General features: G+C 39.9%; 1 protein-coding gene across 2 annotated transcripts in view; it reads left to right on the top strand.

Annotated features, from left to right (window-relative positions):
• Window positions 1-11140: 11140 nt before the first annotated feature.
• LOC124271388 (phospholipid scramblase 2-like) overlaps window positions 11141-16270 on the top strand; it is a 16274-nt gene continuing 11144 nt past the window's right edge. The window contains exons 1-2 of one of the 2 annotated variants that reach the window (XM_046706528.1): window positions 11141-11281; window positions 15526-15613. In XM_046706528.1, coding sequence (XP_046562484.1) covers window positions 15568-15613 — 46 coding nt within the window. In that variant the 5' untranslated portion in view covers window positions 11141-11281; window positions 15526-15567. The remainder of the gene's footprint in view (window positions 11282-15525; window positions 15614-16270) is intronic. The other variant, XM_046706529.1, reaches the window with a different exon arrangement.

Genomic DNA, 16270 nt, shown 5'->3' with positions numbered 1-16270 from the left:
CTCAAACCGTAAATGTCAACCAGTGGTTTTGTCACCTTCATGTGCTATTGGGTCTGGCAAATTCAACATCTCTTGCCATTTCTCAATATGAAAATATTATTACCGATAAGGGAAATTTGAACACCCTAAAAAGATCTTTCAGCGGTGACAAGAAACTTGATTTTAGCCGTGCTGAGGACGTAATCAGATCCGTTTCCAGCCTTGTTACTACTTTAGGCCATCCTGCTGCTGGACTCTCTGCCGACTTCACCTCATTCATGAAATCCATAAACCAACATATCCATTTCAAACAATTCCAACATAATCGTTTCAACATCATCTTCCATAATGCTGCAGCAACAATACACCACAAACATCACCTCCAGCAGTTCCTGGCCAGCATCAAACATGAAAATAAACTCATTAAAGCTGTCAAAGAAGATCTATCTAATGACATCCTCCTCTCTGAAGTTCTGGCTCTTGCTCTTTTCCACGTCCATATCTCTCACCAATTTTACAGTTTAATTTTAAGTCAAAAAACAGCAAATCACATCCTGGATCTTAATACATACTTTGTTCAAATGCAACATTATCTTGACCAAATCTCGTCAAATCCATCAATGATACTTCAGTAGGATTTCATCATGTGGCCATCTTTCAAACTAACAGATCAGTCTTTTCTATTGGCATCTGCAGCAAATCATCCCTACATTGACCTCACCTTGGAATGTCTGGGACTAATGGCAACTTATTGTCTCATTGATTTTACTCGTCTTGTTGGTAATCAATTGCCATCAGGATGTCATGCAGATGATAGTACTCAACTCAGAACTGAGTCATCATCTGTACCAAAATCAAACAGTATTGGAGAAAGTCAGTTTGCCTTTCTCAAACATCTCCGTCGATTTAAACCCAATGCGAGCACTCCCCACCTGGAAGCCAACATCCTCTGGGCGTACAACAAGCCATATGCTTGGTTGCAGTCTCTGTCTCCTGAAGATCGCCACCTCAAGCTGGAACAAGCCCGCCTGCAAATGAAGGAATTTAAGGTTATCTGGCAGCAACGTCGCCAGAACCTTCATAAGCAGAGGTTGGAAAGACTTCAGAAGAAGAAAGAAGCGGAGACAGAACGAGACCATCGTAATGCAGTCAAGCGCTTGGAAGCCACACAGTCGGTCGCCACTCAAGGAGGCCACTGTAGTACACCAGAGGATGTGGATAATGCTCTCATTGGGAAAACTGAAAACAACAAGTTGCCTGTCTCTCATCACAGATCATCTTCTACAGAGATGTTGTAAAACCAAAAGGAGTCCCAAGAAAGACGTATTTCTTGTCTGAAAAAAAAATTGCTTTTGATGCTGCCAGTCTCAAACTGAAATTGAAAAATATTCTTGAAGTCCACAATCTAAATAGCCAGTCGGTACCATTATCGTCGTCTGCTGTTGTTGTGTCACCACAGACTCGCAAACGTAACATAAATGTTACTAAGCGATCGATTCTCAGCACCTTTGACAAGTGTAATAAAGTTGAAGGTGCGAACAAGAGAATCAAAATAATATCAGAAATGCCAAATCCTGTTGGTAGAAAAGTACGCCACAGGTTTAAGTCCATTTCTGGTAAGAGTTACAAGTGGTACAGAGGTACTGTACTTCAGGCAAGTGCTCCAGGTACAATGCCATCCTATGCAGATGATGACGAGTCTGATGCAAGGAAATACATGATCTTTGACATTAAATACGATGGGTACGAAGACATCAGCTCCATTCGTATAGAAAAGGACTGGCACCAGGGAGATGTGGTGTTTGATTCACAATAGGTAACACTCTAATGTCATTGTTGCACCTTGTCACATCCTCCTGTTGTGTGGTGTTGGTCAGACAAAGCAGAGTGTTTGCAATGTTTTTTATTCCCCCTACTCCACTGAACAATGATGTTATCATTTCACATATCTTATGTTGGTGAATGTTTAATTTTTTGGTGAAGGACATTATGTTGCTTACTATACATGTTCACCCTAATATGTTGGATGATTTAATATATACATTTTATGATTGTTTTCAATTTTCATATGCCCAGACAATAGCACATCCCTTATTGCTTCTTCATCTGTTAATTGAACAAGTATGTAATGTGGTATATAAAAAATTATGTATGTCACGTTTTAATTGTTCAACCTAATCATCCTCGTGTTATTTGCAAAACATTTATGTAGAAAGTTATGTAGAAAGAGCCTTTCAAAACTTATGAAACTTCATGTTGATGTATTTATTGATACCCTAACATTATTTCATGCAGTGCTATAACCAGCCTTTGCTTTCCCTTGCAGCTATATTGTAACCTTGAGAAATTTTATGAAAGGTGAGTGTAAATCATTTATTAATAATATTTATTATTCTTAAGTTGTAGTATTGAATATAAATAGTAACATCTTTGCTTTTGAATTATGTTTCGTATTTTGTTTTGGGTTTCAGATCCAGTATCTTGTACCTTTTTGAAATCAGCACAAGACCAGTCAAGGTAAAATTAGGAAGAATATCTTTTACTAAATTTTCATAGGAAATTTCTTATATTTATTGACAACAATGAGTTCATTCCAAAGTTATTCCACTGACATCATCAGATATCTAGAATCCCATCCAGTCCAGAAACCCCCGCAGGAATGGTGTCACCACTTTCCGTTATTGCTATCTGACAGCAAGGGTTTCCGGTTGGATAGGATCCAGGATGCTGATGGTGTTCCAGTGGAATACTTGTGCAAGGCTGGGGGCAGAACAGTGGCATTGTTTCAGCTGTTACGTAGGGAGCTGCCAAAACTCCTACACAAGCACGGCAAATATGCCACTATATATGTATGGAGTGGCACATGCGATATTACCCAAAAAATTGGACAGACCAAAATGATTGGCATACGTACTCCAGGCACTTCAGTTCCCGAGGAAGTGATAAGTACTTTCAAGGACATGTGCAGATATGCCTTCAACCAGGGCTGCCACATTAAGTTTATCGGTGTTCCATACTATTCTGTCATGGAGTACAATAGGTACAAAGGATGTTCCGTGCCAGGTAGCTATGAAGATCATGATCGGGAGGTGGTAAAACAGGTCAATGCAATAAATGAGGGAATCACATTGCTTAACACGCAATTCAACAAAAATACATTGCAGTTTAATGCTGACTTGCTTAAAACCAGAGGCGCACGCCGTAATAGAAGGGCAAGTCGGCATTTAACTGGGCCACGTGGTCGACAGAAGGTCATGTGGCACCTTCTGTATGATGGATTACATTCAGGTGAACTCCTGTCACAGCAGTGGTTGAGGCGGCTTCACCTGGATGTAATCGAGGAGTGCTACAGAGACCCACGGCAGTTACTTGTCAGTGTAGAACCCCAGGATGAGCTACAGATATCCTGAAATGAAGTGTTCCCCTCATTAAGACTTAACACCTCCAAATGACACCAACAGTTGAATGCTGTGACCACTCCATACATATATAGGAATCTGTTCTGCCCACAATCCTTACTTTACTGTTATGTGTAGGCGATAAAGGGGGTGGGGATTTATGGAGGTAGTTCTTGAATATTACGTTATAGCTAGCAAATACCACTTTTCCTGGTGCCATGTTATATTTGAAAATAGTCAATTGTGATAAGGGTGTTCAAAGCGAACCCCGATCACTGAAGAATTAGGCCTGACATGTACCCTTCATAATGTCAACTGTGTTTGTTAATGTGGAACCTTTCTGGACTGTTGTGATAAGGGTGTTCAAGGCGAGCCCCGATCACTGAAGAATTAGGCCTGACATATACCCTTCATAATGTCAACTGTGTTTGTTAATGTGGAACCTTTCTGGACTGTTGTGATAAGGGTGTTCAAGGCGAACCCCGATCACTGAAGAATTAGGCCTGACATGTACCCTTCATAATGTCAACTGTGTTTGTTAATGTGGAACCTTTCTGGACTGTTGTGATAAGGGTGTTCAAGGCGAACCCCGATCACTGAAGAATTAGGCCTGACATGTACCCTTCATAATGTCAACTGTGTTTGTTAATGTGGAACCTTTCTGGACTGTTGTGATAAGGGTGTTCAAGGCGAACCCCGATCACTGAAGAATTAGGCCTGACATGTACCCTTCATAATGTCAACTGTGTTTGTTAATGTGGAACCTTTCTGGACTGTTGTGATAAGGGTGTTCAAGGCGAAACCCGATCACTTTATCATCTTGCTGACAATTCACCTGGATCATTCTCACCTTCAACAAATCATTGAAAATGTACATATATCTGGATTGGTGATAAGGGTGTTCAAGGCGAACCCCGATCACTTTATCCTCCTGACATTTCCTTTTCCTCATGCTCGTCTTAACCAATTCCTTTCAGTTTATATGTAAAATATGATATGCTCCTTTGGCTTGTGATAAGGGTGTTTACGACCAACCCCGATCCCTATGATTTGGCAATTCTTAAATGGATCTTGATCATCTTCTAAAACTTTTGAAATGTATGTAAGAAATTGTTGCAAACTCCTTTGGAGTGTCTTGACCCCGATCACTATAATTTGGCTATTTTTACCTGGATCTTGCTCATCTGTACAATGGCTTTTCAATGTATATAGAAAGTGTTAAATACTGCTTTGGGATGTTGTGATAAGGGTGTTCAAAGCGAACCCCGATCACTATCATATAGCTATTTTAACTGATCTTGCTCAGCTTCACCATATATTATCAGTTTATATCTGTAACCTGGATGTTATTCATGTTATACATGAATATCTATAGAATTTGTGTGGCAAAAGTTGTCACACCAGTTTGTACATATATTCATGCAGAAATTATGTGATTATACCAAATCTGTATGTGTATGGTATTTGAAAGTTATATAATACCTTTTGAGAGGTAGGTAATTGTGACCAATTATCTTAGTCCTTGAACTGTGGCGTTGAAGTTATCCACAGCATAATGTTTCATGTGAAGTTTTTCATTTTGGGAGTGGCATTTAACTGCATGGTTGTTGAGTAGGAGATCATAGAAAGTCAGGGATGTTTTAAATGGTGAAGCATATACATGTTTTTTGTAGGGAAAAAGTGTTAATGATGACAGTTTGAGAAGAGAGGAATATGCGTTTACCATGGCAAGAACAGTAATAAAATGACAATACATGTATTGTGATGTATGGGAAGTGTACCATCACAACATATAGTGTGGTTGCAAATATAGACATACAAAACATTAATCCACAATTTTCATACAGTAAGTTTGTACCCCTGACTGAAGACTACTTGCGTTTGTCTCTTCCCCTGCTGATTAGTATTAAATATGATGGTATACATATGTTTCCAATATGATTGTTATCAATAATGAAATGTATGCAAATACATCTGCCATCTTGGGATGGTCCACATGTTGAGTGTGATTTATTTCATCACTGATGTCAGTGGTAACATGAAATACAGACTGATTATTAAGAAATATATTTATATGAATGTACATGCTGTTTAAATACTTAATGTATGTAAAGAATGGAATTTTGTGGAGCGCAATATCATGCTGAAGCTTTGGGTTTGGACCCCGGTGGAGGCACCTAGGTTCGGGTCCCGAGGTGGGCACATTTGCGTAGTATCGTTGGACAAGATACTTAGTTCCACATTGTCTCAGTTCATTCAGCTGTAAAATGGGTACCCGTGAGGGTGTGCTGGCAATGTCAGCAATTAGTTCATTGTGGTTATCAGGCAGCATGTATGTATGGTCCTCGTTGAGTTTCAAACGTATGAGAAAGTATGATGGTGTCATGAGTATGACGAGGGATAGTAATGTATGCAGCGCTGTGAACAGGGAATCTGCCTGGATATGAGCAGCTTATAATTGTAATAGTATGGCATTTTGCTGACTAAACTCTTATTGTCATATAAGAAAACTTACCATCATAACAACATTTCCTTTGAATGATGAGTGGATATAAAATTTCAGAGATTTAAAAGAGCATAAATCCACTTGAAACTGATTGCCATTTGTAAATTATATGGCAATGTTCTCTCAATAAACTGTACACATGTACAAAATATATAAAATATGAAATGAATCTAGCATTTCTCCAAAAATGTTATCCCTTGAATTGTACATAGTAAACAGTCTTTGTATATTCCTTAATGACTTTCAAACTATTCTGAAACACAAAAAATACACGTCCCATTATGATTAACAACATTGGTACATGTATACATCTTAACATTTGCACATTTAGTGTTGACATTTTGCACTTTGTGTTCACTGGTTTGGTGAGAGGTTGCACAAATTCATTGGCCATGGACATTTAACTGTTTTGAAATGTGATATTTTTTTCTATGACAGCATATGTAAAAGTCTTTTAAAGTTCTCAGTAACTACTTACTTTTTAAAACAAATACTTTTTCATTCATTTGGGGTACAGAAGTAATATCCACATGTAAAATAAGTTGTCAAGAAAGAAAGGGGATGTAACTCTAAATCCTATTCTTCTGAGGTTACTGTGTAATAATGACCAGGTAATTCATCAATAGTTGTCAGCAAATATCATTGATATCTGTAGCAGACGCCCCTGAGCTCCTTACAGTGATGGACCACTGACATGTTTGGACAGTATTAGGGTTTTTTATTCTTTGCTAAAACAATGCTTTTATGACAGTCAGGCTCATTTATTTTGATTGGGAGGTGTGATAACTTACAAGTGACAATATACATTGGATGAATTATGAATTATATTATGATTTTGTCTTTTTGCAGGTGAGTACATAAGGCCACTATAACAGACCGATGCAAGAGTTACCTCCCTTCCGTTCAGTTTAACAGTAAATTCTCAACACTTAACTAGTCTTTTTCTCACAATGCGTGTATGTGATGATTTTTTTTTTCAATAAAATCTTTTTTCAACAGTATATCTTTCACTGGCTTTGTTGTTATTTCACTGGAGGCAATAGTTTAAAACAGACTAGGATCCCAAGGCTTATATTTCTAACCTTCCTGTCAACTGTTATTAGAAAGTTGGTATCAAATAATGGAGACTAATGAGGTTTGGCGAGATCTGCAAAGTAATCACCCCATAGTTCACAAATATCTTCTGCTGTGTTTGCACATTTATGACCAAATACTAGCTCTTTAACAACTGGACTCTGTCGCCTCATTTTGCGAACTGATTTAAAGAAAGTACCTATATCAGCATCGGAGCACCTTTCTAATTCGCTACTTAAGTCTGACCGCTGTTTCCGTTTAGACTTACGATGTAATCGTCTAAATTCCCGCTTAGCTGATTTGTAATTAATATACAAAGGCGAGTTACCTGTCCGAGTTATCCCGTGTTATCAAGTGGCCAAGTCAGGTGCATTGTTGCGTTTGTTTGCACGACTCCACGAGTGTACCCGAAAACACTACCACTAAAACACTGTCAATTAAACTGCAGTTGAAAACTTATCGAACCTTAATTTTAGCTAGTTAAAGATAAGAATTTTTGTTATGGAAATGCGCATCTTAAAGTTAAGACTACAAGTTATATTGCAAAGTTTAGATTCCATCCAAAGCACAAAACTAAAAATCATTCTCTGAAATGGTTTACCCAAATACAACGTGTGAAATGCATGGGAGCAGAGCCATGGCATGACTACTAAGCGAGATTCACGTGCAATGTCATGGCAACGCACAGGTCCACGCTGTTGATATCGACAACAGCCGCATTGTTTAGATAGGGGCTCCAAAAAGGAAATGTTTTGTGAAAATATATAATATTGGACATAAATTACACTACTCGCCTACACGTGAGGTGTAAATAGTTTATTTCCATACTTTCCTCGTGAGCAAAACTGTAGGTGTATGGGTCGACACACCGAGGAAAGTATGGTAATAACTATTACATATTTGTGAGAGCCAGCCAAGAGTGAACTTGTCAAAATAGGATATGTCGCCAACAAGAGATGGTATATCGACTACGTTTATGAGATGACATGCTGAGTTATGGAGTGAGTGAGTTTAGTTTTACGCCGCACTCAGCAATATTCCAGCTATATGGCGGCGGTCTGTAAATAATCGAGTCTGGACCAGACAATCCAGTGATCAACAGCATGAGCATCGATCTGCGCAATTGGGAACCGATGACATGTGTCAACCACGTCAGCGAAACTGACCACCCGATCCCGTTAGTCGCCTCTTACGACAAGATAGTCGCCTTTTTTATGGCAAGCACATGGGTTGCTGAAGACCTATTCTACCCCGGATCTTCACGGGTCCTGAGTTATGGAAGCGGAAACAAGTGTCTAATGACAGCACAAGATCTATTTAGACAACTTTTAAAAAGTCATACTGTTAAGCATTTTCTTACATTTCACTAAAAAATGAAATGTTCTATGTCGCTGTTTTCGTGTATTTTACATTATGGACTAAAATTCATCTGAAATTCAATTCTAACTGGCAGTGAACATCTGTATTATCGCGTAGTCAGTTTATTTACTTGTGGAATAAAAGAAAAATATAACGTTTCATATCATATGGCGTCTGTACATACTTGAGTTTAACAACTTTCTACTTACATATAACCATATGGTTAAGGGTGTATTTTACGGTATGGCCTTTCTGGCAAAATGGAAAAATAAACATGCGTCAAATCATACTATGAGTTGGTTAGGTACTTATTATGCCAGCAAATGAAGAAATCTGCAAAGTCATGCCAAATATATCTGTTGGCTCCCCGCGAACATCGTCATTGTATTTTTCGTTATGTATATTACGTTATATATTTATTGTCTACATGATCGGCTATATACATTAAATCCAGGGGGATAAATTGTCAAATATAGGTTGCAACATGCATATGTGGGTTAGCCCACTTGACAACACGATAGTACGATACGATACTCATGTGATGAACGATGGTATAACGTAATATGAATCTATAAATGTGAGGAAATCTTGAATGCTGTGTAAACGTTATATTCGGAATTTGCCGTTACCGACAATGAGTGTTATAGGTTTGAGGTTACTTAGATGAAGTTTGTGCTAAAAGGTAGTCGCGTCTAAGGCCAAATGATTCTTCCACGAACATAAATGTTTTTCATAACGTAAAGTACAAGATTCATAACTATATATACAGTCAAATCTACTTCCATCCTTATTAGATATTATCCTACGGACGATGTTAAGGACAGTGATTTTTGTTTCTAAGAGTCTATAAATATACATTCTTGATTACAAATGAATACAATTTGAAAACTTTACACATTTAATTGATTAAATTATAGTTATCAATTATATTAAAAAATCATAAATTACAATTTTGGGACAATGATAACAAGAAATTAGGTTTGAATTGGATGTTAAAAAGTCATAAACGGAGTTAAAGTATACGTGACCTTTGCACCATGCAACTTACAACCTCGAAATACATATTTGCAATTGTGCACTTACATTGAGAATGAGTGTAAAACATGAAGACAGTGCATTAGCGATCGTTGCTGTTACGGAATCGCTGCTTTAGTCAATAATCAATAGTGGCGCAAGAATTTCAGTTCACCATTTTGACACTCGCTAAACCAATAACGTATTGCAACAATGAGGGAGTGACTTTCGTTTTACGTCGCTTTTAGCAATATTACATCAATATCAAGGGACACCAGAAATGGTTTTCACTCAATGCACTCACATAAGGCATCGAACCCGCATACTTGGCGTGATGAGCGAACGCTTTAACCACTGGGCTACCCCACCGCTACCATATCGCATCAAAATTTATGCTTGTGGCTGGGAAACATGTACCTCCAACAGAGCGGAAAAGAGGTTCATGTGTCTGTCACGTGACTGATTGTACTAGGTTAGATTTACGTGTCACCGTGCTACCCCTCGTAATTCCACACGGATTCCGAGCTGTGGTAACCGAATATTTGTAATTTTATGCATCAATGATTGGACATTCCCATGGTAACTCCACAGGCGGGGTGGTGTCGTGGCCTAATGGTTAACGCGTCCTCTCGTCACGATCAAGACCCGTGTTCGATTCCCGAAATGGGTCCAATGTGTGAAACCCCTTATCTGGTGTCGCCCACCTTGATATTGCTGGAGTATTGGCGAAAACGTCTTAAAAACCGTACTCACTCACTAACTCCACGGGCTGTCCTGGCAGAACAGGATTTAGTACGGAGGTTATACAAGGCGGGGGCACTAATCATTGCTAATGGACACCCAAGTCTATCACAGAGATCTGACTCAGAGGCAACCAGTCCTTGTTGTATCTCCTTCTAATGGCAGGCACGATAACAACAAGTGTCATATTTCCACGTCATTGTTATCACGAGTCTGAAGAAATACTAAACCTTGACATTCCACTCTCCGGGAGACGCCCTGTTCACCAGACCATGGATAAGCTCCTACAGTCAACACGCTATAATGGGTTCATGGTCTCGTTTCGCTTAACCTCGCATTGAGCTGAGTCAGAATGCAAGGAGTGAGTATGGATAGCTTTGAGGATAATCCCCGCTCGTCACACGGAAGACCTGGTATCGATTCCTAACATGGGTAGAATGTGTGAAGCCCATTTCTTGTGTCCAATGCCGTGATATTGCGGGAATATTGCAAAAAGCGGCGTAAAACTCTCACTCTCACTCACTCACTCACTCACTCACTCACCCACCCACCCAATAAACCGACCCACCCACCCACCCAATAACTCACTCACTCACTCACTGCTCTTATTTAGCCTAAAACTGTCCCCGTCTAGCACTAGGGTAGGGTAATCCTGTTCTTCCATAAAATCTAACCCAACATGCCACGATACTACTGAAATTCTGTTCCAAACTGCATTGAAAAAACTCGGCCAGTGTTCTGTCCTCAAGTTTCAATCAGAACTGGAGGTTAACGTCCACCGGGGAGCTGATTAAGTCGCGCTACACCGTGCAGTCCGTGTTTGCCTGCCAATACAGGTAAATAGTGACTACAGGAAGTTAAGTAGGTCATGCCTAGCAACGCCCGGGTACACAGTGGGAGGGGCCGTCACTGGCAACCTCTTCATCCACTCCATCAATTACGCTCCTCGGGATTTATCGTGTTGAACAAGGCTATAGCAAACATTGTGCTGAAACCACAACTACCCATCCACGGAAGGTTCGTTGTCATTCGGTATCTCTCGACCCTTTCCGTTCATCTTGTGACCAGTCGGGAAGACCCGAGTTTTGCCGGACTGTACACACCCGAGTTTATTTGGTCACTCTCTCAGGTGTGACCCGTCTCTGCATATTTGAGATCAACTGGAGCGGAGTTACGGCATTCCATTAGCCAGATACCCAAAATATAACTGGTAAGAACTTTTAAACACAATCTAGTTCACACATTACCTTTTATTTAATTAAATACGTCTGTAATGTTGACAACTGGTGATGTGTGTCAACACCCGTACAGATATGCCACTTGCATCTATGTAGAGGTGACGTTTTCATGTATGAATGCATGTCATATATGCTACTAATTGGTTATGGTGTTGTGAACAAACATTGCTCTGGTATAAAAGCGTCATATTAAGGCAATAGCTGTCGTTAAAGGAATATTTGAATCTCATTTTGAAATGAGTCATATGAAAGGAGGGGATATGTTGCTGTCATCTATAATAGGGTTAACACGTCGTTTTCATTCACCCGGGCGACGTGTAGGAATATATTCCGAAAAGTCGTATTCTTCAAAATACAGAAGTTGTCCACACAGGCCCGGCACTCATACCATTGAACTCTGTCTTCTTCCCTCGTGCTGCTAACTCAATGTCAGGCTTACGCTAAAGAGTTCACGTGATATTTGGTCACGGTAGAGTGGAGATGAAAATACTGCTTGGTCTATTTAGAGCCTGCTTATTTCTCCTCGGTAAACTGGACACAATTGGATTTAATTCAATGCATGTAGCGTTGTTAGATACACAGGTAACCTTGATCGAAAACACTGCAGGTTTGTTTCTTAACTGAGTATTGTCGCTGTAGGTATTATGTGTCTCAACATCGACACCGCTTTCACCTAAGTACCCATCTTCACCGGGTAAGTCCCACCCGCCTGACGGCTTGAAGGAATTTAGGGGTAATGCATCACTGAATATAAGTGCTGCTGGAGTCGACCGCCCCTCTCTGTTGAGCATTACAAGTAGGGGTGTACTTCAGCAGCGAGAACCCTGAATACATTTAGTTCTCTATGGTGGCCGAAAGAGCATTGCAAGCAAAGGTGTACTTGGTCACCACAGAATACACTCTGTGGTGGCCGAAAGAGGAGGGGACGTCGCTTTATAGCCTTAAACTGCTGTCGCTATAAAAACGCTTAGTGTCTAAATATATATAAATTTGATTGAAACAAATTATATCCAGTGAAGTGGGAAATTTAGAACCTTACTAAATGTAGACTTGTTTCATTTAAGGCTTCAGCATTGATGAAAGGGCAGGGCATATTTATCAATATCGCTTTTTCGTCTGAGACATCGCTTTGTTGCCTGGTTGTATCGTTTTCTCGTCTGTGACATCGTTTTCTCGTCTCGTGATATCGCTTTGTCGCCTGGTTGTATTGCTTTGTCGTCTCGCAATATTGCTTTCCCATCTCGTGATATTGCTTTGTCGTCTCACGATATCGCATCCCCATCTCGTGATATTGCTTTCACGTCTTATGATATCGCTTCCCCATCTTGTGGTATCGCTTTCTCGTCTCGTGATATAATTTCCCGTCTCGTGGATTCACTTTCCTATCTTGTGATGTTGCTTTCACGTCTTATGATATCACCTTCTCGTCTCGTGATATCGCTTTGTCGTCTGGTTGTATCGTTTTCTCGTCTCGTGATATCGTTTTCCCGTCGAGTGGTATCGTTTTCTCGTCTCGTGATATCGCTTTCTTGTCTTGTGGTCTTACTTTCTCGTCTTGTGATATCGCTTTGTCTTCTTGTGGCATCGCTTTCTGGTGTCGTGATATCACTTTCTCGTGTCGTGACATCGTTTTGTCGTCTCGTGATATTGCTTTGTCGCCTGGTTGTATTGCTTTGTCGTCTCGCGATATCGCTTCCTCATCTTGTGATATTGCTTTCATGTCTTATGATATCGCTTTCACGTCTTGTGATATCACCTTCTCGTCTCGTGATATCGCTTTCTCGTCTCGTGATATCACCTTCTCGTCTCGTGATATCGCTTTCTCGTCTCGTGATATTGCTTCCCGTCGTGTGGTATGTCCCCTCTCGATCACCATACATTCAGACGTCTCTGCTTATACAGATAAAAATACTGAACGCCAAACTATGTGTGTGCAAGGCTACCATGAACATGTATACGCTATTATTGACGCCAGTTTCCTTTCACCGTAAGGTATAGTTTTGCATGAACCTGTTCAACAGGCTTCTACCGCGAAACTAGAACAAATACCTAAAAGCGCTCTAGTATACCCGGGTGTAACTGCCGTGACTTCTTTCAGAGGCGTTTAGTAAATTGGTGTAGTAAAGAAAGAAAACGATATATGGATGAACAAATGTAAACATTGACATGTTTAACGCACCGAAACACGCAAACATCGAGTATGGTTACACGAAAAGTAAGGCATTGCATTCTTAATTGTTTGTAAACTAGTTCATGGCCACACAAATCAAGAAAATGAAAAATCAGTCTAGTTTGGAACATCATACTTTAAACGCCTCGGCTGATCATCGTGTGTTGTGTTTTGTTTGGGAGTTTTTAAAACTCAGAAATTATGTCCTGCTTGACTGTGTATCGTAATTGTTGGCTCAAATAAGAGGGGTGACTATTGATGGGGAAACAACTATTGCGACAGCGATAGTCTATTGCAACATACTATTGCGATATCGATAGTCTATTGCGAACACCTTTTGCAATACAATTGCACTAGGGGTTTTTTTCTCCTTGAATTATCTTATTTATAGTCATTTCCCAGATGAATGTATAGTTTATATGAAATTAAGACAAGTTTGAGTAGCTTCAGTCGCTTTTGATAACTGACAAGAAACTTGAAACCCAGATCAAGTAAACAGAACATAGACTCAATGAAGCTGCAAGTCTGCACCCAAACAATAAAAAATACAAGACAACATAAATATTACATAAAAATAAATAACCATCCAAATACCCCTTTGGATTGAGAATTTATCAACGGAAGTCAGTTATTAAACTATCGATAGTCACACATATACCATCGATAGTTTTTTGTTTCTGCCATCGATTAATTGCTGTCGGAGACTCAACAATTGCAAGCCATCGATAGTTCGAGGCATCGTTACAGCCCTATCAAATACCATTCCAAGCTTCACCAGTACTAACATGGACCCTTCGTGTGTTGTGATGGAATATGGCTACATGTGTATACATGTAAATTGATATTCACCTCACATTACCAAGAAAGGTTAAATCTGAGAATTGGGAATATACTGACGGAAAAAAGAAAGTATACTCCCATTCTGAACAAAGAAATTTGGTGGTGGTGCATCATGATGGTGTTTTGGACCTAGGTCTTCAATGCTCCTTCGACTGAATTTTGCCCGGTTAAGTCTTGATAACGTCTGTATCTTTTATTAGTTATCAAGTCCACTATTAATTTTACTCCTTAGCATATTTTTTGTCGACCTTATAAAACAACAAAATATTTATTTATTTATTTATTTATTTATTTATTTATTTATTTATTTATTTATTTATTTATTTATTTATTTATTTATTTATTTATTTATTTATTTATTTATTTATTTATTTATTTATTTATTTATAACAGATTTAAATTCGCGAATTCATACTGTGGAAAACTTAAATAGATGTCCATGTTAATAACCCCAACTCCACCAAGTTGGGGCGGTTGGGTAGCCTAATGGTTAAAGCATCCGCTCGTCACGCCGAAGACCCGGGTTCGATTCCCCATATGGGTATAGTGTGTGAAGCCCATTTCTGGTGTCCCCTGCCGTAATATTGTTGGAATATTGCTAAAAGCGGCATAAAACTAAACTCATTCATTTCTCACTCCATCATTGTGGTAAGGGTCGATATCACCTCGGACTTTCTTCACATGTCAAGATAACACTGAAATAACTGAAAAACTGCTCAACTCGGCGTTGAATTTGGAAATTACACGATTCTTATCAGTCAATCAGAGGTATCAAATCACTGACTATCACTGATTGAACAGGTGATTTGAAGACCCCATCACCGATGAAGCGAATATTTATAGGAAGTTACTTCTTCCTTAATCATCGTCACACCCGTGAAGATCCGGGTTAGAATTGGTCTTCACAAACCCACGCTTGTGGTAAAAGACGACTAACGGGATCGGGTGGTCAGGCTCGCTGACTTGGTTGATACATGTCATCGGTTCCCAAATACACTAATCGATGCTCATGTTGATCACTGGGTTGTCTGGTCCAGACTCGATTATTTACACCCCGCCACCATATAACTGGAATATTGCTGAGTGCGGGTTTAAAAGAAGAAGAGAACGAAAGGCAGTCACCGTGACAGGCAGAAATAGTACGTACAGGTATTGATTACAATATACATGCATTGCAGTTGACTGCAACATGTTGTTCTACTTCAGGTGGACTGATATAGCAGCTGCAGGCATACAGGAAGCTCGGCCATGTCGGTAACTCATCAACCGGGCCAGCCACCGCAGAAGCAGGAAGGTACGTGTGTCTTCAAGTAGGCTACGTATCAGTGTCAGTGAGTGTCACCAGGTAGGCGTATTCCGGTACCCATGGATCAAGCTAGACAAACCAGGCTAGACAAACGACTAGAAGGAAGATATGGCTGTCCTCGGGTTGTTTGTGTCAGTGGGTGTCCTCAGGTAGGCTCATTCCGGTACCCATGAACCAGACCAGAAGGAGGGTATGGCTGTCCTCAGGTGATCTGTGTCTGTGTCAGTGGGTGTCACCAGGGAGATCAATTCCATTACCCATGAACCAGGGTAGACAAACGACTAGAAGGGCGAGGAAGGTATGGTCTGTGTCACTGGGTGTCTTCAGGGAGGTCTATTCCATTACCCATGAACCAGGCTAGACAAACGACTAGAAGGAAGGTATGGTTGTCCCCAGGTGGTCTGTGTCAGTGGGTGTCATCAAGTAGGCCTATTCCATTACCCATGAACCAGGCTAGACAAACGTCTCTACGCCAGCCCGACGTCATGTTAAGCACACGGTCGATTATGTATGAATTATGACAATATTCACTTACAGATGTTACACTTTGACTAACCAGTATTTCGATATCTTGATAACAGCTGCTGCTGGTTAGATGACTTGTACTCTAATAACTGTATGACCTAATGCCTAGATACGAAGGTC

This window comes from Haliotis rubra, unplaced genomic scaffold (assembly GCF_003918875.1).
Source record: "Haliotis rubra isolate DU_JTF1 unplaced genomic scaffold, ASM391887v1 Scf16, whole genome shotgun sequence".
Lineage (NCBI taxonomy): Eukaryota > Metazoa > Mollusca > Gastropoda > Lepetellida > Haliotidae > Haliotis > Haliotis rubra.
Note: the sequence above shows the minus strand (reverse complement) of the source record. Positions and strands in the feature narration are given on the sequence as shown.